The 20031-nt window shown below is 53.3% G+C and overlaps 1 protein-coding gene and 1 pseudogene across 2 annotated transcripts; one reads left to right on the forward strand and one right to left on the reverse strand.

Moving 5' to 3' along the window:
- Nucleotides 1-2504: 2504 nt before the first annotated feature.
- LOC148006606 (large ribosomal subunit protein eL33 pseudogene) lies at nt 2505-3304 on the forward strand (annotated as a pseudogene).
- A 2202-nt stretch (nt 3305-5506) lies between these two features.
- Helz2 (helicase with zinc finger 2) lies at nt 5507-19855 on the reverse strand. Of its 2 annotated transcripts, XR_015682796.1 has the most exons (20): nt 19797-19822; nt 17765-18853; nt 17302-17485; nt 17124-17228; nt 16040-16557; nt 15299-15940; nt 13569-14352; nt 13335-13410; nt 9511-13192; nt 9085-9356; nt 8862-8993; nt 8607-8768; nt 8381-8528; nt 8184-8300; nt 7916-8108; nt 7677-7768; nt 7415-7495; nt 7082-7238; nt 6809-6976; nt 5507-6707 (listed from the first exon to the last, which is right to left on the reverse strand). XR_015682796.1 is itself a non-coding variant. In NM_001305276.1 (19 exon segments), coding segments are annotated over 18 exon segments (8835 nt in total). In that variant the 5' UTR covers nt 18781-18853; nt 19797-19855; the 3' UTR covers nt 5507-6582.
- Nucleotides 19856-20031: the final 176 nt, after the last annotated feature.

Genomic DNA, 20031 nt, shown 5'->3' on the forward strand with positions numbered 1-20031 from the left:
CAAGGGAACTCAGCCCCTCAGCCTCAGCACCTTATGTATCCCTCATCCCCACAGCCAGAACCAGATTTCTTTCCCTGCCTCCTAGGTTGAGCTCTCTGAGGAAGATGATACTTTGGGCCTGTCTGGACACCACTGAGGGCAGTCATAGCTTTGGTGTTAGCATCCTAGCTGCCTTGGAGCAAGGATGCCCAGGACCAAATGATGCCTTTCTTTTAAAATAAAGGTCTTACACTCTCCCTAAGTAAGCCGAAGTGTCATAGGCATCCCACATGTGTGAGGGACCCAGAAAGGAAGCCTGGCTAGGAACCTCTCCAAGACATTTAGTGGTTCCAAGCTTCTGAAAAGTGGCCACCCTTACAGCACTGACTGTCCTCAATGGCTAGCTGATGGCATTCAGTCCACACAGGTAACCACTTTCCTCACTGCTGTCCAGGGCACCTAAGGTCTTCCATCCAGGTCAACACGCACACGTACACGCACACGCACATGCCCAAATAATCACGAGGTAGATGCAGGTTTGGTCACCTCTGGGTTCAGAGTGATAGCACTTTGTACCCTGAGCAAAGCAACAGAGTCAATTAAAGGAATATAAAGAGCTGACACATCACACTCTAAGCCCAGCTTCCTCCCCACCACATACCACCATGGGTGGTAGTCATTCTGACATTCCCAAGCCTGGCAGGGGCAGGTGATTAGGTGATCAGATGACAGAGAATCCTCTCCCACTGGCAAAGAGGTTTCCTGAGTGGGGATGAGCGTAATAAAGACCCCTCTACTTTCCCACTGGGTATGTGCTTTGCCACTTGGGGCTCAGCTTGGGTAATAAGCCACGTATCTAAAGGTTTCCTGCAGATCAGGACTGTCATTCTCTGTGGCATGTGGTCAAAGTGCCAATTGCTTATGGGCACATATAGGCTAGGGCCATCCTAGAGATCCTGAATCGACTCATGGTGGCCTGTGTGTTGTAGGGTGGAGACTAGGTATTGGTCATAGCAACTCTACCAGAGACAAGAGACCTAGAATGGGGACTAGCTAAGGGAAGCATGCATGGGCCTAGAACCTGGCACTCTCATTCCCCAACCGTGACACAGTCTTGTGCCCCATCAGGTCCAGAGATGTAACCTAGAGATGGACACACAACGGAGCTACTTGTAGTAGGTGCTTGGGAGCTGGTTCACATAGCCCATTTCCCAACCTGTGCACTGCCCATTAGTGCTAATGCCTTCCCAAGGCTCACTGCCTCACCTTCACTATATGTTGTGTCTCTACTACCAATGGGATCTGGGATTTCTTCTCTTCTTGAGGTCCAATTCTTTGGTGGTTTGAATATGCTTGGCCCAGGGAGTGGCACTATTAGGAAGTGTGGCCTTGTTGGAGTAGGTGTGGAGGAAGTGTGTTGCTGGGGGTGTGAGTTTTTGAGACCCTCATCCTAGCTGCCTGGAAGCCAGTCTTCTCCTAGTTGCCTTCTGAACAAGATGTAGAATCCTCAGCTCCTCCAGCAACATGCCTTCCTGGATGCTGCCATGTCCCCTCCTTGATGATAATGGACTGAACCTCTGAACCTGTAAGCCAGCCCCAATTAAATGCTGTCCTTATAAGAGTTGCCTTGGTCATGGTGTCTGTTCACAGCAGTAAAACCCTTAGAAGTTGGTCCCAGGTACTGGGGTATTGCCGTGATAGGCCTGAGCATGCTTTTGTTTGAAAGAATGTGGATTTGGGGACTTTGGATTTGGAAAGCAGTGGAATGTTTTATGTGGGGCTCAATGTGCTATCCTAGTAGGAATATGGAAGAGTTTGTTGCTGAAGGTGATTTGAACTGTGAAAGCCTGGCTCTAGAGGTTTCAGAAGAGAAGAATATTAATAATGCGGCAGAGTGACTGTTTTTGTGATATTTTGGTGAAGAATGTGGATGCATTTTGCCCTTGTCTGAAGAGTCTACTTGAGATTTTGATTAGTCACATTGACAGTGGAAGTCTCAGAAAAGCCCAGCCTTGGCTTTGGTTTCCTCTCACGAAGAACGTTTTGATCAGTCAAAACAAGCTTACACACACACACACACAAACACACACACACACACACACACACACACACACACACACACACAATGTATGATTCAAGTAATAATAAAAGGGCACCAGGAATGAAATGGACCGGAATCCTGTGTTCGAGGAGATAAATATATTAAGGAAATGATGACTTTGGGGCAAGACCCCTCCCAGCTAAGTTCATTGTTTATGAATTTGCTGAAGAAGGAAATGTTGTATCTAGGCATTATTATTATTATCTGGTTATTGCTTTCACTTGGACTTTTAATCTGGAATGAACTACAATCCAGAAATGAAGGACGCAGGCTTTTGATGAAGATTTTGAGGAATAGAGGTATTGCAAAGCTTAGGCCCAAGCACAGTGACACGTGCTTTTAATCTCAGGAGATAGAACAGAGGCTGAGCTCAAGGCCAGCCTCATATAGAGCAAATTCCAGATAAAGAAAATCTTAAGTCCAGGCATAGTGGATACACGCCTTTATTCCCAGCATTCAGGAGACAGAGCCATGAAGATCTCTTGAGTTCAAGGTCAATCTACAAAGCAAATTCCAGGACAGCCAAGCTTAGGCAGTGAAGGAGTTAGAAAACAGAAAGCTGGTGATAATGTAATAGAAGGGGCTGGTGTGTGTGTGTGTGTGTGTGTGTGTGTGTGTGTGTGTGTGTGTGTGTGTGTATGTGTGTGTGTGTTTGTTCCAGCTCAAGCAAACAGCAGAACTTGGCAACTTTGGCTATGTGGCTATGGCTTTAGAGTCAAGAGTAGAAGGGGTTACTGGGACAATTGATGCTGGTTAGCTGAGGTAAGAAATTAGCGATTAAGAAGAGACCAGTATCCTCTTTCCACCATCTTGGCGCCTTTGGAGGCCTGCTGGGAACAGGACTTCTTAAAAAACAAGTATGTCTGGAAGGCTGTGGTGCAAGGCCATTTTTGCTGGCTACAAGCGAGGCCTCTGGAACCAAAGAGAGCACACGGCTCTTCTTAAAATTGAAGACATTTATGCCCGAGATGAAACAGTTCTACTTAGGCAAGAGATGTGCTTTTGTGTACAAAGCAAAAAACAATACAGTGACTCCTGGAGGCAAACCAAACAAAACCAGAGTGATCTGGGGAAAAGTAACTCAGGCCCATGGAAACAGTGGCATGGTTCGTGCCAAATTCTGAAGCAACCTTCCTGCAAAGGCCATTGGACACAGAATCCGTGTGATGCTGTACCCATCCCAGATTTAAACTAATGGAGAGTAAATAAATAAAAGTAAAAAAAAAAAAAAAAAAAGAGAGAGAGAGAGACCAGTATCACTGAGATGAACTCTTTTGGGAAGTGTTTTTCTGAGAGCACAAGCACAAAGAAGCTGTGTTCCACAGATAGCCAAGGTTGTACCTCACACTGCAGCTGAACTTGGTAACGTGTGAGAATCACCCAGTGGTACTGGTTTTGAAGGCATGAAGGAATCATGAAGAGCAGTTAGGCTTGGCACGATGAGGGGCTGGGGAATTCCATTGATGAATGAGGCCTCAGTTGCAGTTGATGGCCCAGGACTGAAGGGGTCATGCAAAGAAGGTGAGGCTTAACACCATGAAGAGAGCCTATGAGAAGCTATTGGTGAAGCCTAGTTGTAGCAGAAGACCCACACCTATTGAAGATGCCAGTACCACGGGATGATCACCAAGAACAGCACCAGCAGTGGAGTGGATCAACCCAAGCCTAGAGCGCTATAAGAGGGCAGAGCTGGAGAAGTGATGCCAGCCCCTCTGAGAAACCCAGAAAGTCATATGTGGCTCCCAGGCATTGGAACAAGAAGCTGTAACATTGAAGTTTGCCTTGGAGGCCTCAAGATGTTTGGGATACCAGGGCCATGGTAATACCTGCCAAGGACAGCTGCTAATGGGGAGTGGAACCAGCCCAAGAGAATGAAATTTGTTGCTGCTGAATGCCAAATCTGCCAACAGCAGTCAACAAGGATGAAAGGAGTTGGAAATCTGAAGAGCGCTTTGACATCGCACATGGAGAGAGTCTGGAGTTTGCCTAACTCGTTTTCTGTCTTGCTTTGGTGCAGGATTTCCTCACTATGGAGTTTTGGAATGGTAATGTATATCCTGCATGATGTTGGAAGTATGTGATATGCTTTTTTGGTTTTGATTTCTTAAGAGATTGTTATAGTCAAAACATTGCATGAATCTCAGAGACTTTGAACTTCGGACTTTTAACATTGTTGAGATTGTTATAGACTATGGGACTTTTGAAGTTGGAATAGATGTACTTTGCATTATGCTATGCCTAGGTATGGCCCCCATAGACACGTGTGTTTGAAAGTGGTGACTTGAATATGCTTGGCTCGGGGAATGGCACTATTAGAAAGTATGGCCTTGTTGGAGTAGGCATGGAGGAAGTGTGTTGCTGTGGGTGTGGGCTTTGAGACCCCCCATCTTAGCTACCTGGAAGCCAGTCATCTCTTAGTTGCCTTCCGAACAAGATGTGGAATCTTCAGCTCCTCCAGCAACATGCCTTCCTGAATGTTGCCCTGTTCCCATCTTGATGATAATGGACTGAACCTCTGAACCTGTAAGCCAGCCCCAATGCTGGCCTTTGTAAGAGTTGCTTTGGTCATGGTGGCTGTTCACAGCAGTAAAGCCCTAAGACAAATACCAGCTTAAAATCATTCCTCACTACTTCCCATCAAGTTCAAGGCCCTTTCTCCGAGAAGCCCTCCCTAACTCTAGGTGGGGCATAGGAATGAATGCCTTGCTTAATTTAGTACATATCCATCCCTAAACTCCACAACTCATTTATGGCTACTCTTGAAATGCTCCTTGAGCCAGAGGCACCCCGACTTCTTGTTCATCTTCAACTAATAGTAATACTCACCTATCACACCCCTAGCACTCTGGATCCAGCTGCTCCCTGGGGAACACGGCCAGGACACTAGAGCCCTGCCAGTCTCATCTGCAGACCTAAGTGGATGAGTAAGCAGGTGAAGCTGGTGCCCTCTGCTGTTCCTCCCTCCCTCTGGAAGTGCATAGGCCTTGGGAACCTCTTTCCCTTACAGTGTCTCTAGGAACTTCCACCATCTACTCCTGGGCTCACCAATCCTGTGTCAGCTGTGCTGGGAGAGGTAAACAAGTGTGTATCACAAGTTGGCTCGGGGGAGGCCATGGACCCAGGCACTAGAGGACAACTTCAGATCAGATAAGTTGAAATTGAGGCCACAACCATAAGGACTTTGGACCTGCTTCAGCCTGGGGACCACAGCAACACACTTAACTCTCTGGTTCCAGTCCATCTCTGCTAAATTATACTAGCTTCCTGTGACCACGCAGCTATGTTCTCAGCCATAAGATATGGGGTACTTCGACCGCCCCTCACCGTGTTCCCAAGTTCTGAACTCCACTCCTCCTTTGACCAACTCAATAGCTACAAGATGGCCAGCTCTGTCCGCCCCTGCCCACACCACACAACACTCACGAGAACTTTCAGAGCAGTTTTTATAATAAAATTATCCAGTTATGTAAGGCATAACCTGAGAAAAGATACAAAAATTGGAATGTAGAAGCTTCATTGGAATGTAGAAAACACCAGATAGTCTCACAGGAGGCTCCGCAGCCAGGCCTTAGGAACCCCAGCTGTCCTGGTGTATATTTCACTTGCAGCATCTCTGACCTCAGGAGATTGGGGGGGGGGATTTGTCACACTGAAGGGGGAGCTGATTCCAGCCTTGGAATTGCCAGGAGGTGAACGTATAAGAGGGAGACATGATGGGAGAGATTTCACCTGCTCAGTCTAGTAGAAAAGGTTGGTGCCAGGAAGGTCACCCTAAAGCCCTGGACACAGGTATGGAAGCATGGTGAAGGAGCACAGGCTCAGAGGTACTGGGTACCTCATTCCCTGCTGCCTGCCAGCTATTTCACATCCCAGGAGGTAGGGCTGTGTGAGCGTTTGGTTCAGCTCTGATCGTCCTGCCCCTGTGCTAGCGGGCAGCCCTGCAGGATACAAGGCAGTAAACAGTGCAAGAGAAAAAGTCTTTCTCCCGGGAAGGTTTCCTTGCCTGCTCTGAGTGTCCCTGTAAGAGATGCTGGCTTTAGGTTTTTAAGACTAGAAAATAAGACAAATGAGTATGTGGTGCTCAGTGCAACCATGGATGGATCTTAGCGTCAAAGTGTAGCCTCTAAGGAGTCCCTGTAATAGCATGGGCATGTCCTGGGGTCCTCTGTGGCCACTAAGAGGTGTCCCATTCATTAAGCAAAGGCAGTTGGAAGCAAAAGCACTGGCCTCCAGCTTTTTCCCCTCAAGTCCAAGCACAAACAGGAAGGTCATCGTTATTAAACCTGCTTCCGGCACAGGAAGTAGTCACCACCCATAAGACTGTCACTGCTTCATGACTGCAGCCAATACCAGGGACTTTCCCAAGAAGAAAGCAGAGGTGGTTGACTAATTTGAGCTGTGACTGTGAGCTGTGGTGATCCTCTATACACCCAGGCCTTTGGCAGAGAAGAATGAGGGACATCAGCTGATGGCACATCGAGGGCCGGGCAGGTGGGGGTTCCTCACGAAGACAGAGCAGACTTTCTCTGGACCCGCACCCTCTCAGCAGGCACGAGGCTGTTCTGGGCCTCACAGAAGCCTAGGAGACGGTGCCAGAGTGGGCAGCAGCGTAGCAGCAGGTGGTCCCCTGCAAGGAAGAGTCAAGGTGGCTCTTAGTGTTTTCCAGAGCATGCTAGGCACTGCCTTCCCCAGCCTTCCCCAGCCTTCCCCAGACTCGCAGACCCTCACCAATGATGCACAGCCCCTCCTGGGCCCGGGTGATGGCCACGTTTACTTGGTGGGGGTCCACAACAAAGCCCAGAAACTTCTTGAGCCAGCTCTTGGTTGGCCGCTGGTCCATATCACTTCTGGGGCATGTTCGAACCGTGCTCACTATCACATAGCGCCACTCACTCCCTGGAAGGCAGAGAGGGGATATTAGATGAATTCACAGCTCTACGCCCACTGCCCGCCCCCCTGCTGACCACCACACAAATATGGCCTCCTTAGAGCTAGCCTCACCCTGGCTCTTGGTGATAGAGGTCACAGTCACTCCAGTGACCCCTCTTTGCATGAGGCCCCTGCTGATTGCTGCAGCCTGTGCATTGTAAGGTGTAAGGACCGCGACATCTTTGGGATCCACTGTCCGGTCCAGGGTCAACTGCTTGATGATTCGGACCTAAGTAGGTAAGAGGGCAGACGGAGCTGGAACCCACCCAGTCCCTCTTCTGTCCTGAGCTCAGGGGCCTCACTCGACCCAGCCTTCTGGCCCACTGAAGCTTTCCTTGGCCTTCACCCTCCACCAGGAGTCCTTCACCGACCCACCAAACACCATGGAGTCGCTCTGACACTTACCACCTCTGTTACCTCCTCCGGGTTGGCCCGGGAGTTCTCATTGCCTTCCTCGGTGGACACCAGCAGCTTCTGCTCGTAGCCCTGCACAGAGCCGAAGATGACGGGGCAGCTCTGCTTGCCGACATGACCTAGGAGGCTGGGTGGACGCTTCAGGTCGGACCAGGTCTTTAGCTTTCCCCCATAGAACTCCATGGAGGGAAAGGAGCAGATGTCCTTATGCATACGGTACTGTGTGTCCAGCATGATGGCATCCCTGTGGTACCTCTCAAAGAGTGACCGGTCCATCCCCAGGTTTCGCAGCTGTTCGTTCTTCACCACAGGCCGAAGCTGCTTGTGGTCTCCCAGCAGAACCACCTGGATGCAAAGATAGTTATGACCTTGACAGCTTTGGAGCCAGAAGCATCCCAACTTCTTGGCCATCTTTAATGCTCACACTTAGCATCCCGGCATCAGCTGCCCCCAGGAATCCAGGCGGGAGCACTAGATCCCCACAACCCTCACCTTCTCGGTCTTTGAGAAGCACACCAACGGAATAAGGGTTTCTGGCTCAGTGGCCATGCCTGCCTCGTCAATAAGGATCTGTCGAACATTGAGAGCTTTCAGGCTTCCTGATGCTGCACAGGAGCATGTGCACAGGATGACTGAGTGCCGCTCGAGCTCATATTTGCGTGCCTTCCCCAAGACTCTCCTGTATCTATACAAGGTAGGCAATTCGTGTCATCCAGTGAGCTTGCCAATGGGTAGCCCCACCTACAAGACCACCACTTACACCAAAAGATCATCTTTTGAGAATATTTTCCCTTCCCGAAGCTGGGCATCGAATTTTCTGATCTCTGCTGCATACGGGTTGGGGGCCTGGCGGATCCGGTGGTGAAGGGTAATACTCCTAGAAGGCAGGACCTTGGTGAAACCCTGGCTAGTGGAGGTCCCCTTGCCTCAGTCCCAGCAGAGACAGAGGTGTCATACCTGAGGCTCTGATTCGGTCTTCCTTCCTGAGAGATCTTGCCAAACAGACTCCTGTTGCTCACTCCTGGCAGCGGGAATTCAGTGGCCTCTGCCTGTTCCCCATACACACGCAGGGGCCTCATCTCCGTCTTCTTCCTCAGGAGCAGTCCTAGGGCAAGTGAAGATGTGAGGCTGCAACTCAGTGCCCAGAGCCCTCTGGCAGTCCCACACTTCATCCCTAACACACCTCCCAGGACATCCACGGACTTGTTGGAGGGACCACAGTATAGGACACACGGGCCCCCCAGTTTTTCCTCTTCACTAGGGCTGCTGCCAGTTGGCATCTGCTCCTGGTTTGACCTGTGGAACCAGTACACGATGTGGAAGCCCACAACCGTCTTCCCTGTGCCTGTGGAGAGAGGACAGGGTGAGTTCCTATGGCCACATCTGCCCACACAGGGCAGTCCCTCCTCCTGCAGGGGCTCCTGCAAATGGACCCCACCTGGTGGGCCCTGGATGACTGTGAATTGCTTCTGCAGAGCACTCCTGACAGCCTTGTCCTGGCTCTGGTTCAGCTTATGATGTCCACCGGGGATGTTGTAGTTCTTCCGCTCCAAGAACCTGCTGGTAGGTACTGGGGTGGGGGGTGTAGGTGTAGCAGAAGCCATGGGGTCATTTGAGCACCATGCACTGGGGAGAGGTGGAAAAGCTAAGGGCAGACCTACCCTTGCGGGAAGAATGCTGGGGAGGCCAGCCGCGGCGACAGGGCTCAGGGATTGGATGGCAGAGCCCGGATACTGGGAGACAGAGCCCAGATACTGGGAGACAGGGCCCAGATATTGGGTGACGGGGCCAGGATATCTGGTGACGGGGCCAGGATATCTGGTGACGGGGCTCAGGGATCGGCCAATGGGGCTCAAGGATCGGCAAGCCCAAGGCGATGCTAATGACCAGTGGGGATGCGTTTTTCAGTCCACGCACAGCTTCTTCCTTGCGGCTAGGGGAGGGAAGGAGGGGTAAGAAAGGATACCAGAAAGTGAACAGGATTTCCCTAGGGAGGGAACCGTGTCCTCCCAGGCACAAGGAGGTCCTGGTGCTGGACCTCAGCCCAGGGACCTTCTCCCTGACCTCAGGTGATAGGAGCTACTCACAGGTCAGGAAGCTGCTTAGATAGCACTTCCACAGTGAACCGAGTGCTAGGTCTCAGCACCTCTTCTGGAACCTTCTCCATGGTCATGTGGTGGATGAAGAAATGTACCTGTTTGGGAACTTCCTGCCGATCATCCACACACTCCTGGTCCCAGTCACCAGCCAGTTCATGGTCCCAGTCACCAGACAGCCCATGGGCCACCCAGGTATATGTATTGGGGTCAATGTTCAGGAAGGGGCCAAGGTCACTAGGTCCAGGGAGTGAGCTAGCCAGGGGAAGAGGGAGCCCCTCGAGCCGAATGCACAGGTAGCAACAGCCAAAGTGGATGTTGATACATTTCTCCTGGAGAAAAGCAGCTTCCAGCTGGAAGGTACCCTGCAGTTGCTCCTGTGATGTGTCCCAGTAGATATGCACATCCTGCAGCACGATGGAGTCATTTTCTGCAACCGCACTCATGAGCGACTCCAGGGCACAGCGTGGCCCCCACACACCTGAGTACTGGCTGACTTCGAGGTACTGGTCTTGCAGGGGCTGGTGCACATGGCCTGAAAAGCAGTCACCCGGCCGTTCCATGTGCTCCAGACATAGGCTGAAGCCAGGTACCACGGTCCACAGCTGCAGGGTTGGTGCCAGGAAGCCCCGCTGCAGGCTGGAACCGAGCTGAACCTGCAGGGTATCTCCACTGCCCAGCTCATAGGCCACCTCTATAAAGTGTCCACAGCGGCTCTGGTGTACCTGTGCTTTCTCCCTTTGACGAGAAAGCTTATCTTGCTCCTGGATGAGGGCAGCGACCTCAGGCCAGCGCTCCTCCTTCAGCAGCACCAGTAGCTTCATCCACAGGGCTGCGTCTATAGTCTGGGTGAGTGGATCAAAACTTGTGCCCAGATGTGGTAAAGGCAGCTTGGAAGCCTGCACCGAGTACGTGCGGCGCCGCCATACAAGCCGCAAGCCTGTCTGGCCCACAAGCTCCTCGGGGTTTTCAGCTAACTGCAGGGAATGGTAGTGGATAGGGCAGGGATCAGGCAGGGTTTCCCGATTTATAGGAAAAAGCACTTTGAAGCAGCGGGCACCCGTCTCGACATCCACCACAAAGCCCAGCTTGTTTTGAGGCTGGGTCTTGAGCTGGATGGCGAGGTGCAGGCTGCAGGCCCACCGTTGGTAGCTCTGGGCACACGCATACTGGCGACTAAAGTCCTGGCAGAGCCCATCGATGTCCCTGTTAGAATATGTAGAGCTCTTGTGGCCTAGTGCCAGCAGGATTAGCCGCTGCAGCACCACATCCAGATACCTACGGATGGGTGAGGATGCCCATGTGTACCAATCCACCTGCAGTGAGTAGTGGCCAGCAGGTCGCTGCCTACCCTGGCTGGAGCGACCAAACACAGAGCGGCCTAGAGCCCTTCGGAAGTCCAGGCAAGCAGGAGCCAGCGAAGGGTGCATGTCCTCTGTAGCAATAAGGTCCACCATCTGGCTGTAGTCCCGAGTACCAGCTGCAAGCTGCACTTGTTTCCAGAGGGAAGTCAGGAGGTACAGCCGCTTGTTGGGGGTATAGTGGGTGTTCGAGTGGTGGCACAGGTGCAGCGACAGAGGCACCAGTCCTCTGTGCTTCTTGAAAACACTGTCAAGCTGCTGCCTACTGGGTGTGGGCTGCCACCTTAGTGGTGTGAGCGTCTGTGTGTGCTTATCGCCCACAAGGAATTCGGCCACACGGCTGTTAAACTGGATCATGTACTCTTGGACCATGATGTGGGCTGTGCGGAAGCCCAGCACACTGTCCTCATCTGGCGGCTCATAGTAACAGTCAGCTGGGAGGCGTTGACGACGTAACATCCAAGAGAAGTAGCAGGCAGCCACAACGCAGGCCTCCACAGAGTCCAGGTGGGCTGGTAGCTTCAGGCCAGCCCCAGGGTGTCTCTTGATCAGTTCTTCGGCTTCCTCGTACGACAGCTGGCGGTCAGAGCGGACTATGGAGGGTGCAAATCGCAGACTCCTGATCTGGCCACCACCACCTTTCTCCATGGTGAGGAAGAGAGAAATGGCAAGGCGGTCCTGACCTGGTAGAAGGCTGAGCGCCTCCTGGCACAAGCTGGCGGGTAGCATGAGAACTGGCTCCCTGCTGGGGGCATAGAACACAGTGCCCTGCTGGCGGGCTTCCACATCCAGCGCCCCATCCTTGGGCACCAAGCTGGCCACATCAGCAATATGCACTGCCACCTCATACACTGGGCCTAGGTCCCGGACACTAAGAGCGTCATCGAGGTTGCAGGCACCCTGGGGGTCCACAGTGAAGGTCAGGAAGCGGCGGTAGTCCTCTCGGTGACTAGCGGCCATGTCTATCTCTGAGTGGTATTTCTGCAAAGCCTTGGAAACAGAAGCTGGGTCTGGTGTGTGGGCCTTCAGGCCATGCTCTAGGTCAAGGATATGAAGGCCCTGTTCCCAGGTGACAGCCTTGGGCAGCACCTCCAGCACAATGCCTAGTGGATAGTAGAAACGTTCCCGCCAAAGGACGATGCGGACCCAGAAAAGTCGGGTGCTCCGGTCCTCCCGCTTGAGAGTCTCGTGCCTCACATGCTTTACCTTGCCTTCAATGAGGCAGTGGATGGGAACTTGCTGTGGGTCCTTCAACCCTGCAACAAAAATCTTAGTCACAGAACTATTGATGGGGATCATAATGTGGGGGTCCCACTCATCCATCCGACACACGAAGGCCAGTTCACGCCGCCTCCTCTTCAGCACGCCCATCACACGACCCAGCAGGCTTCCAGGGATGCTCTTGTCATCGACTGCTGGTCCCAGGATCTGTACTAGCACCTCATCCCCTGTGAAGGCCATCCCACAGTTCAGACGACCCCTGACCTGGATAGGGCTAGAGGCCATGTCATCCAGTGGAGTGGCCAATGCTCTCTCAAAGGTCTCCTGCAGGAAGCTGCAGCGGCGGTATTGTTTGGGGTCTAGACGCAGGTACTTCCGCAGCGCAGATGAGGGTAGGTTTATGTATTGTCGGGCCTTTTGTGAGGATGCAGGGCAAACCATGGTGTCCAGAAGTCCGTCCTCCCTCACAGTCACAGTCATTTGCCGGCTCTCATCTAGGAGTTCCTTCAGGATGGCATCATCAGCATTGAGCTCCCAGTCGGAGGGCCATAAGTCAGACTCGGAGTCTTCCTCATACCCTTCCAGGGTGGACACTTCTGCGGCTGCATCTGTAGAGGCTGAGTTCCTTCTTGCTGTGCCCCCTGCTGCTACTGCTTCGGTCTGTGCTGTGGCTGCTGCCCTGGCTCTAGTCTCTGCCTTCACTGTGACCATGGTCCCTTCAGCTATGGGCCTTTGGAGGTCCTGTGCAGTGGGTTTGTGTTCCGCCTCTGTGTCCCAAGCTCTGAGCATCAACGAGGCCCAGTTCTGTCTCTGGGCCACACCCTGCTCTATCTGCTCCAGCGACAGATCCTCTGGGAAGATGCTATGATGCTCTATGCACTCACGGATGAAGTTTTTCCAGAGCTTTCTGCAGGCTCCAGAGGAACAGAGAGCCACGGCGTCTCCCACAGCCACCAGCTGAGACTGGGCACGGGTCATGACTGTGTTCAGCACACGGGGCTCAGTAAAGAACTCTGAGGTTGGTGCCCCAGGGCTGAGCAGACTGTTTCGGTTGTGGACAGAGCTCAGTACCACCACCCGGAACTCACGCCCTGTGGGAGACAAGGGCCAGATGGCCAAGAAGGACCAGCAGCCTGGCCACCTCAGTCCCACCGTATATATGCACATCCAAGGAATGGTCTGGGAGCTGCCTCCCTATTAAGCCAGCCTCTGACCCACATTTCTGTCACCTACCTGGCAGGATCTCAAAGCTGCCCACAGACACCTCACCAAGGTTCCGCCTCCTTAGTTCCTGCCTCAGTGCACTAACCTGCAGACAAGCCCAGGGTTCTAGTCATCCAGTAAGAAACGGGCCCTCCTACCAATCCCTAGACACCCCCACCCTGGTATAATTATATGGATCAGCCTGGAAAGGAACAAAACAGCCCTCACAGGTAAAGAAAGTAAAGACCAGAGGAGACAGCTTACCTGGGCACCATGAGAGACAGCGCAGATGTGTCTCTGCTCCCGGGGTCCCCAGCAATGAGGCCAAGTGTTGTAGATCTCCTGCACCTTCTCCACGACCTGTGTGACCTCAGCTGAGTTAAGCCAGGATGTCCTGGACATGTCTTGCTCAGGGCTGCCTGCCACATGGCAGAACATGAGAGGGTAGTGTTGGGGGTGACGTGGGACTTTGCCACTGGCCTGGATGGGGTTGCCCTTGGCTACATAGAAATGACGGGAGACAAAGTTGATGATGGCTGCCGTCGAACGGTAGTTCTCGTGGAAGACAATGCGACTGTGCTGGGCGATCTTGTGTACCTCCTGCTGGTAGTACAGGAAGAGGCGGTGCAGCAGCGTGTGCCCTGCTGCCTTGTCCCTGGGCACGCTGAAGAGCCTAGGTGTGACCTGCATGTGGTCCCCTGCCAGCACTACACGGGTCAGCGTCAAGGCATAGGAGAGTGGGATAAGGGCCTCACACTCCAGCATTTGGGCTGCCTCATCAATGAAAATGTGGGAGAAGAAGCCGGCTGGCACCTGGAGCTCACGAGCCTGAGAGGTGGTGGTGACCACCAAACGGTGTCGTAACAGCTCTGGGAATGTGGGTGGGCGAAAGGCCTGGCGGTCCTCAGTTAGGCAGCAGTACTGCAATGTGGTTGAATCCGTCTGTCTTGGAGGACGATCTGCATACATCACCCTGAGTGGAGCCGCTTCTTGGTGGCCACTGTTGACATAGCCGTGGAAATACTCCCGGACATAGATGTCTGCAGCGCTGTAGGAAGGGTGAGGCACTATGGGCTGCTGCTTTAGGACTCAGGCTGCTGGTTAAAACTCGTGTGCAGCCTTGCCTGGATGCCAGGGACACTCATAAGGCAGACAGAAGGGGGAGTCTTGCCCAGGGACTCAAATTTTCTCAAACAGGACAAACAGCAAAGGCATAGAGAAGGTCAGAGCTTGAAGATAAGTGGGGCAAGACTTGGAGAGCCTGGGTAGCCAGGGATAGCTTAGAGAAGGCAATCTCTTAACTGAGGGCAAGGGGTGGTGGGGGGAGATAGCTAGTGGCCTGAGATCACCCATCGCTAGGGGCTGACACTAATCCTGAATACAGCTCCCGGATACTGCAAGCTTTGGCAACAAGAATTGGTGGCCTGACCCCCAGGAGCAGAGCTAGAGAGTCAAGAGGCCAAGGAAGTACTGCCTAGGGTCTTCCAGGTAAGCAACAGCAGCCTTGCCACTCTCCAGCTCAGCCTAGAAATTGGCTCAGGACACGTGGCTATTGTCCTGGGCTCTTCCTTCCACCCCATACTTTGGGCTAAAGGAGGACTCCGTGCCTGTAATATGTGTTATTAGGGAAATAAAAAATAAAAAAAAATAAAAATAAAAAACCCGCACAATCATCAAAGAGGAACTTTTTTTTTTTTCTTTTCTTTTTTTCGGAGCTGGGCACCGAACCCAGGGCCTTGCGCTTCCTAGGCAGGCGCTCTACCACTGAGCTAAATCCCCAACCCCAAAAGAGGAACTTCTTGAATAGCCTGTTTCTATATTTAAAACAAAAAAACCTTGCCCAGGAAACATGGGGTAGGCCAAATCACATCACTACTACAACACTCTCCTTGGTCTAGGGTTTGTGGAAAGGCACTCACAACTCCATAGGAATCAGATGGATGCTCTGAGAGACAGGGCAGCGGTGAGCAACCCGGAAGGAACTCTGGGCTCACCTGTTGGTGTGTGTGCAGATGAGCACCTTGGTGTGGGGCTGCTGGACAACCTCAAGGGCTGCCATGGCCAACGTGTAGGTCTTGCCAGTGCCGAAGGGGCCATAGATGAGCAGCGGCGGAATGTGCTTTGAGCCCTCCGGTCTTCTGCCCGCGATGAGCCCCACAGCCAGCTTCTGTTTGTGATTGCCACGGAATGAGGGCGGGGTGGGCCAGGGGTGGGGCAGGGTGCAGGCGGGCAGGTCAGGAACAACCAGGCACACCTCAGGCAGTGCATCAACTGCCCGATGCCAGAACCGGAAGATCAGGGGGTCGATCTGGAACTGCACCTCCAAGACAGGGCTGTCTTGTGCCTGCAGCCCCAAAGCCATACAGCATCGTGCTGGTAACAGCAGCCACAGTGCATGCTCTGAACTGGCCCGTGCCTCCAGCCGCACTTGGTATACTTTACTGTCCGGCGCAGGCGCAGGAGCCACAAGGGCTGTGCTGACTGCTCGGCTCAGCAGGAAGCCCTGGTCAGTGTCTGGCAACAGAGAGGAGGGGAAGGGGACCTCGGCATAGAGGGCCCCTGGTGGTGCAAAGAGCATGCCCAGTGCTGGTGTCTCCAGTGCTGTCTTCAGGGACACCTGGCCCTTCATAGCCAGCCTGTTAGAAAGTTATAGGTCAGCTTTCTAGACCATAGTCAAAGACCCATCTTCTAAGTCTAGATTTGGGCCACTCGGGATAGCCCACTGACCCACTTACTTGGCTACCAGCTGCTGCTGGGCTGCTTCCTCTTCATAGAGAAATTTGTGCATCCTCTGTCGGTAGTTCGTACGAGAGATGGGCCCCCAGACCACAACATTGTGACTGAACTCCAGGGCCAGGGAGGGTAACTTGTACTTGGCCATCAGGGCTTCCTGCTCAGGTGTCCAATCTACCTCAAGCACCACATGGCGGTTGCCTGTGTGCCAGCATTCCCGCTCCTGGGGGTGGCTTGGTGCTGGCTTCCCATTGAGCCCCAGGCTGTGTGTCTGGCCTAGCTGCAACTTCAGCTTTTGGAGAAGCACTGGCCTGCGACCGAAGTCAAAGACGACCCATTGCTCGAAGCTGCCAAAGGAGGCAGCCTGCACAAGCACCCCTACCTGGAATTGGGCTGGGGAGTTGGGCACACAGAAGTGCTTTCCCTGTGCATAGAGCTGGTGTGGTGGGAGATGGGGGGCCACCAGTGAGAAGGCTGCTCCAGGCTCTTGCTTGAGTAGGGCCACGTGTAGCAAGGGATCCTGGAGGGGGAAATAGGCCACAGAGTGTGGAATGGGTCCTGAGACCGTGTCGAGGCCCCGTGGTGACTCCTTCAACCCTGACCCTTCCCACCCTCCTGAGAAAGGCAGCTTGCTACTTTCTGAGTGTGGGACACTTAGACTGCTCAGTCTGCCCTGGTTTCTGCCTCTGCTCATGGACCTTGCCTAAGGCCCAGAAGATATTTAAAAAAGAGATGAGTAGCTGGGGTTTTCAGGGTCCTGTAATCACAAGTCATATTCAACTCTCTAGGTGCCAGACACTGGCACACTTTTGTTTCTCGTATTGGTTAATTTCCTCCATTGGGTGATCCCATCCATAAAGTGAGGGTGCCACGGTCCTGTCATTGCGGAGGAAACTTGAGGCAGAGAGGCTGTAAGGTTTGTCCTAGGGTCACATAGACACAGAAGCGGAGGCACTGACAGCATCCACTTCAAATCGCATGCTTTCGGTATCTGCCCGCTTGTAGGCCTTAACACCCTGGGAATCCCTCCAGCCAAGCCTAGGGATACCCGTAAGACCTGCCATCTCAGGGCTGCCTGACCCTTACCTCAGAGTGGATGGTGAACACCCACTTGTGCTGGATCTTCTCCTGGGCCTGATGCACCAGTGGCTGTTGGCAAGTGACAGACACTCCATGGACGGTCTCAGCCATCTGCACAAAGAAGCTGGGCTTTCAGCACGGTAGCCATGGACCCACCCCCACCCACCCACAAGTCTCCACTTACCACCAAGACCTCTTTGCTGCTGCGCCGGTATTCTGCAAGAAGTCGTGCCTGGTAAGGTACCAGCCCGTCCTGCCAGGCGGCCTGTTCTCGCAGCTCCATGTCTTGTGCCCGCTGAACCCACTCCTGTAACTCCTGTTTTGAGTGGGCCTTGATGCAGACCTCTCCATACTCACAGAGGTCAGGTCTAAAAAGATGATGATGTCAGCAGGAGGACTTCATGGAGGTCCAACCCTCTAAGCCCAACCCTGGCCTGTATGGGGAGCAGGAATGGATTGCATAGGGGTTTCATTTTCTCTATACCCTGAATATCCAGGACAAGGGCTGGCCCAAGGTACCTTCTTTCAGGGGCTACTGCAGTACTAACTTGACATGCAGAGGGCACAGGAAATGATAGGCAGGTCCCAGGCCTCATGGGCCTCATAATCCCTCAGGCTAGCCTAGACTTCCATGCAATTCTCCTTACCTGGGGCAGAGCTCGAACTTGGAGAGCCCCATTGGTGGGGCACGGTGCTTCCGGGGTACAACCTGGTCAAAGGCCACCATCTGTGCGTGCTCCAGGGAGGAGCAGTGGTTCTCAAATGCCTCCTGAGAACTACAGGTGACCAGGCAGGCATGGCAGTATAGTTTGACCGCAGGAGGCTGACCATGGCTGGCTTTCTGTTTGTCTTCCCCAAAGAGAGGGTATGTGAGCAGATCTCCTCTCTGAAGCCCATCCAGCTGCTCAGCCTTCCACACAGCCATCTCCACAGCACTGTGTGCATACCCACAGCGTGAGGCCCCGTGGCGGCATGGTACCCCACGGCCCACAAACATGCAGTAGTTTAAAGGATGCCTTTTTTGTGGCAGTGGACGCACCTCCACAAACTGTCGCTTTTGGCCCTCAACTATAACATGGATAAGGAGTGTGGGGCAGATTTGGTGCTTAGGGCAATGGCCCCTGGAATCCACGGGGCAGAGGCATGGGGGACGACACTTGAAGCACAGGGCACAGAGCAGCTGGAAGTGGCCACCAAACTCTGCTCGGATGGTGTCGGCTGGGGTCTGCAGCCTATCTGGGGCTCTGGTGCCCTGCACAGCCTCTTTCAGTTTCAGTCGGGTAAGGTTGTTCTTGAGCTCAAATGTCCAGACCAGTGCCTCCTCTGGGCTGCTGGCAAAAGTGCATCTGTTCCAGTGCCGCTTACAGCCCAACCCTGGGCTATAATAGCGACAGACTTGATAGCGCACAGGTATTGGAAAGCTGGGCCTGAGGCCCACCTTACGCCAGACCTTGTTCTTGGCTGCTTGCTTGAAGCGGGCCAGCAAGATCTCCCTGGAGCAGGTATGCTCTACCTCACGTAGAATATAGGTGCTCTCATTGAGGTACTCAGTACAGCGGGAGCAGCCCAGGTGAAGGTCTACCTTAGCACAGAGTTCAGCCAAGGATAGCCCATTGGTGGTGGATGTGCTGGTCGACCTCAGGCCACACCCCACGGATGCCATGTCAGATGAGGGCCAGGTCCTTCAGGATTGTGAGCAACGTTTCTGGGCAGCTGTTCTGCTGAAACTGTTAGCCCTGGAGAGACAATGGGACAAGAGAAGCAAGTCAGCCCAAGGTCAAGTAGGACCTACCTCTCTGTCAGGTGTAGGACAGAGACTTCTGCCCAATTTTGGCTTGTTGGGGAAGTCCACTGGAACTCCAACTCAACCTTTCCTCCTGAAAGGCCTGCCCAAGTGGCAGTGGGTAAAAGAAGGGAGTTGGGAGGACACAGAATCCCCCATCTAGTACCTCTGGGGCTCCTTCACTCCTCAAGTTTCATGATTCTGGCTGTCCGAAAAAGAGTACCCCCTTTCTTGAGACCTGCTAGTTGGCTATTGGGACTACTGTAGCCCACCTGGACTTGGCAACAGGAGCCTCAGGAGGGGAGGGCACAGCCTTGCAGAAGTCCCGCTCTATCCAGGTTGGATAGTCCTCATCAGAGCTCCCACGGAGATGCCAGAAGGGGAAGCAATGCCCAGAGCCCAGAGTCTGAGTTAATATCACCCAGCAGGGATGGGAGAGAGAATAGCCAGCTCCCTGAAAACACCTAGTCAGGTCTAAGGGGAACTTTCTCTCTCTCTCCCCCTCCCTCCCTCCTTCCCTCCCTCCCTCCCCCCACACCTTCTCCCCCAGTGTTGAGGATGGAACCCAGGCTTTCTACACAAATAATCTACGACTGACCTATACCCTAGCACTCTAAACTTTGAAGGGAAACCTTGAGGTACAAAGATTATGTTTTAAGTAGAATGAGCAACAGGCGAAGCCTGCAGTCCCTCCCTGCACTCCTGTGAGTTTTCTAAATCATCAGAGCTAGAACCCCATACCCTGCAGCTGGAGAAGCAGGAAGAGGGGTCCATGGAGTTGTCCGATGCTAGGGTCTGTCTGAAGCCACTGATCTTGCCCATTTGCAGGCAAAGGGGGTGGTCTTCACACCTCTCTAGGCGGCCCCTCCAGCCCCCAGCCACCACCCCATACTTACCCAGTGCACCAGCATCGACTTAGAGCAGCGATCAGTTTCGATTCTGCCCCTGGGGCGACTCAGACCTCTGACGACAGAGCACGGAAATTACCTCACTGCCCCCCCTGCCCCGCCCCTGCCCCGCCCTCAAGTGATAGCCTCCCTCCCAGACCTGGCGGAGCTCCCTGGCCCTAGTGAGATTTCCCCCACTCCCCACCCCCACTGTTCCCTTGAGGTCAACACAGCAGGATTTAAC

This window comes from Rattus norvegicus, chromosome 3, assembly GCF_021556685.1.
Source record: "Rattus norvegicus strain SHRSP/BbbUtx chromosome 3, alternate assembly SHRSP_T2T, whole genome shotgun sequence".
In the NCBI taxonomy this organism is placed as follows: domain Eukaryota; kingdom Metazoa; phylum Chordata; class Mammalia; order Rodentia; family Muridae; genus Rattus; species Rattus norvegicus.